Raw genomic sequence first — 4,230 nt, forward strand, 5'->3', positions numbered from 1 at the left:
TCTTTTCTTTTGTAATAGACTCCAGATACGAGTAGAATCTGTGAACATAAGAATTACACCAGAAACCAGATGAAGTGACGAAGCACAGAATCTACTGAACATCTTCATCAATATGTTATTACACCGACCGCGGACCGCCGGCCCCAACCGGCCCCAACCGGCCCGGTTGTGTGGAGCTCCGTTTCCCTGCGAACGTGTTCGTCGATCTGTAGATCCACTCGGGTTTCTCTAAAAGTTTTTCAAAAGCACCGTCGTGTCCTGCCGTGCTACGGCGTCCTCAGGTTAGCGTAGCATAGCTCCAAACACCAAGACGCTCAGTTAAAATGAAACACATTCACAGACATCACATGTGGACGCTGTCAGCCAGGAACACCGTTCATACAAATAAATAAACTACACCAAGCTAAACCCTAAACATGTTATAATTTTTTCCATGTCTTTCAATTTGAACTCTCACTACAACTAACTTCTGTCAGCTTCCTTAAATTTCACATTAATCATGTGCCGGCCCACTGACCAATCACGGCGCACCTTAATGAGGAGGCTACCTCGGTGCCAAAGGCACGTCAAAGAATACGCCCAACATGTCAAACTAAAGATCTGATTGGTTGAACACTATGACGATCAACAACATCGTCCCATTCACTTAACCTGCAAAGTCTACCCAGAGACACAGAGGTGAACTCTGATTGGATCAAAGCTCTACTTAAAACAAGCTGCACTGAAGCAGAGCAGCTGAGGAGCACAGTAGCTGTGCAATGAGAACATAAGATAATGGAACAATATTTTTATAAATTATAATACATGTAGTGTATTTATGAAAAATTATGAAATTATAAATTAGCTCTAACTTTGTGATTCTTTTTAGGCCAGCAGAGAAGGCTTTGCCGGACCTGACGGTCCAACACTGCATTCAACGTTTATCAACCGCCAATAAACACTAAAGAAGAAGAAGAAGAAGAAGAAGAAGAAGAAGAAGAAGAAGAAGAAGAAGAAGGAAAAGAGATCCTGGGGGTAGGAACCGTTCACTCGGAGCTCGTACACGGCCGGACCTATTTATCCGAACACATGGTCCCTCTCCGTAACCCTTCCGGAGCTTTCAGTCTGAATGCCGCGAATGTGATTAAAGATGTTAAACTAAAGAAGAAGAGGTCTGAGGTCAGTTTCATGTTTCTGAATATGTTTTAACTGATTAACGTGAACCTTCACGGACGTGTTCACGTGTTCATATTCACGTTTACGTCCGTCGAACCAGACCAGGACACGATATTTACTGTTAAAGTGGTTTACGTTTAATATTCACAGCTTATGACGCAGACAGCGTGTAACACGTGAATGGTTCATCGAGTAATAAACACGTAAACGGGTTTAAATGGTGCTTTAGTGTGAATGTAGAGAACGGTAAACAGGAAGTCATCGTGTATGAAGTTAATACATTTATTCTTTGTTTTTAATTCTCTTTATTATCAATAACAGAAAAAAACAGCTGATTGTTACTTCTGAGAAGCTTAAAGAATCAAATATTTGACATTTCTACGTTTTTATTTTCTATCCACTGATTAACTGCTGAAACTAATATTTGTGGATATTTTTTAATCATATTAGTGAAAACTGACACAAACTAATTTAGAGCCTGAATGGAGCTCATCTGTCTGTCTGTCTCTCTCTCTCTCTCTCTCTCTCTCTCTCTCTCTCTCTCTCTCTCTCTCTCTCTCTCTCTCTCTCTCTCTCTCTCTCTCTCTCTGATATTAAACAGACTGATATTTAACTTCAGTGATTGGCTGCTGACTCCTCTTAAAGGGCCGGTAATGGATGCAAATGATCAAAGACTTCTTTATTAGTAAAAGTCTGTTGCAGACTCAAAAAACTAACATCTATAGAAAAGTTTGATCTTATTATTTATGATTATTATTTGATTATTTTGATCTTTTTTGTCAGTTTTTTTTAGTAGAAACTGATCAATAACTCATTTCTCTCTCCTCCATCATCTCATCTCACATCCTTCCCTCTCTTCCTTCCCTCTCTCCTCGTCCCCTTCAGTATGGAGCTTTCATCTCTACTTCATGACTTTCATCTCTCCTCCTCCTCAGAGAAGCCCCTCCCCTCTTCTTCCCTTCCTCCAATCACAGAGCTCCTGTCTCGGCTGCAGGAGAAGCTGATTGGAGCGTCCTCCGACTCAGAAACGAGCTCTCTGATTGGCCGCGTGGAGCGGCTCTTCCAAACAGCAGATCCACATTGGCTGTTCTCAGCCAGTGGCGATGAGGAATGGGCGGAGCTTCAGGTGGCGTACGGCGCTCTGGTCGGCGTTCTGATTGGCTGTGCTGCTCTGCCGCAGTGTGAGGACGACTGCGGCTCTCTGCCGGCCTCGGCCTATCAGAGCGTCCCGGGCAGAGCCGGACCAGTATGCTCCGCCCTCGCAGCGCTGCTAAGAACTCTGGGAAACGCAGGCTGTCCGACTGGTCTGCTGCTGGCCGTGGCTGCTCCTGTGTGTGTGTTCGCTGTCACTCACTTCCAGGTGAGTCTCACCTTTAACCTCTGAACCATCAGAAGTCTGTTGATCCATGTAGTATTCTAAAACATTAAAATAGTAAACGTTAATATTGTGTAATATAATGAAGTTGATCTGTTCCCGTGTGTTCAGGTTCAGGTCTGGACCAGCTCCTCCTCTAGAGCGGCGGCTCAGAGCCTGCAGGAGGTGCTGCTGAGGGCGGGGGGGTGGAGTGACTCCTCCCACCTCCTGGTGGGGGACAAGAGGAGGGAGGGGCAGGGGGGGGGAGGAGGGAGGGAGGAGCAGAGGACTTCTGGGAGGAATCCTGGACGTCCTGCAGCCTCAACTGACCAAGTGAGAATCAATCTGAACCAGATCCACGACAGGAAGTTCAGTTTGAGATTAATCGTGTGTGTGTGTGTGTGTGTGTGTGTGTGTGTGTGTGTGTGTGTGTGTGTGTGTGTGTGTGTGTGTGTGTGTGTGTGTGTGTGTGTGTGTGTGTGTGTGTGTGTGTGTGTGTGTGTGTTGCAGGGACTCGTGGCAGCGCTGTGAAGCAGTGAAGTTGGTGTTTTCGTGGACGCTCCTGCAGGTCAGTTTGATCTTTGACCCTCATTTAAATGTAATAACTTAAAAAACGATATTCATCATTTTCATTTGAACTCTCTTATATAAGTTAGAGCCCTTCAGTTTGAGTCCTTTAGTTAAAGCTTTCAAGTTAGAGCTCTTAAGTTAGAAGCCTTATGTTAGAGCTCTAAAGTTGGAGTTTAAGGTTAGACATCTTAAGTTAGAGTCCTTTAGTTGCAGCTCTAATTTAGAGTGCTTTAGTTTGAGTCCTAAATTAGAGCCTTCTAGTGAGAACTCTTAAGTTAGAAATCTTAAATTAGAGTCCTTTAGTTGAATCCTTTAGTTAGATTCCTTACTTTAGAGGTTTTAAGTTAGAGCCCTTAATTTATGGCTCTTAAGTTAGAGTCCTTTAGTTAGATCTTTCAAGCTGCAGCTCTTATGTTAGAGCTCCTAATTTAGAGTCCTTTAGTTTGAGTCTGTAAATTAGAGAGTTTTTGAGTTAGAGCACTTAAGTCAGAGCATTTTTGTTGGAGTCGTTGCTTTAGGGTTCTTAAATTAGAGCTTTTAAGTTCGAGCCCTTTAGTTTGAGCCCTGAAGTTAGAGCGCGTAAGTTAGATCCCTTACTATAGAGCTTTTACGTTAGAGGCTTCAAGTTCGACTCCTTTAGAGCTCAAAAGTTAGTACATGAACTGTTACACTACATCTATGACAGCTGAATAGAGGCTGCTACTTCATGTGATGAATGTGAAGTAGAAACTGTGGTGATGTGGAGGTGGACTCCAGGAGGCCAGCACTCTAACGTGTGTGTGTGTGTGTGTGTGTGTGTGTGTGTGTGTGTGTGTGTGTGCAGGTGACTCGCCCCTCCCTCTCCCCTCACCTGTCCCACCTCCTCCCCCCCTCCCTCCTCCTCAACGACCACTACAGACCAGAGAACTGCATCCTCGGAGTTCGCTGCCTGCACCACATTGTGCTCAACACGGTGAGAACACACACACACACACATACACTCACATGGTGATGATGATGATGAAGATGATGATGATTGTGTGTTTTCAGCCTGCTGCAGATCTGCGTCAGTTCAACAGAGCAGAAGTTCTCTACCAGGCTTTATTCAAACACCTGTACACCTCAGAGACTGCTGTGATACAGGTAACACACACACACACACACACACACAC

General features: G+C 44.4%; 1 protein-coding gene across 1 annotated transcript in view; it reads left to right on the forward strand.

The window, feature by feature from the left end:
- The first annotated feature begins 1,071 nt into the window (after window positions 1-1,071).
- The window catches only part of tti2 (TELO2 interacting protein 2), a 5,370-nt gene continuing 2,211 nt past the window's right edge, over window positions 1,072-4,230 (forward strand). The window contains 7 exon segments of the mRNA XM_079161888.1: window positions 1,072-1,158; window positions 2,041-2,515; window positions 2,642-2,796; window positions 2,798-2,842; window positions 3,020-3,077; window positions 3,903-4,031; window positions 4,109-4,201. Of these exon segments, the coding sequence (XP_079018014.1) occupies window positions 2,042-2,515; window positions 2,642-2,796; window positions 2,798-2,842; window positions 3,020-3,077; window positions 3,903-4,031; window positions 4,109-4,201 (954 nt within the window). The 5' untranslated portion in view covers window positions 1,072-1,158; window position 2,041.

The sequence above is a fragment of the Pholis gunnellus genome (genome assembly GCF_910591455.1).
Source record: "Pholis gunnellus genome assembly, chromosome: 6".
Lineage (NCBI taxonomy): Eukaryota > Metazoa > Chordata > Actinopteri > Perciformes > Pholidae > Pholis > Pholis gunnellus.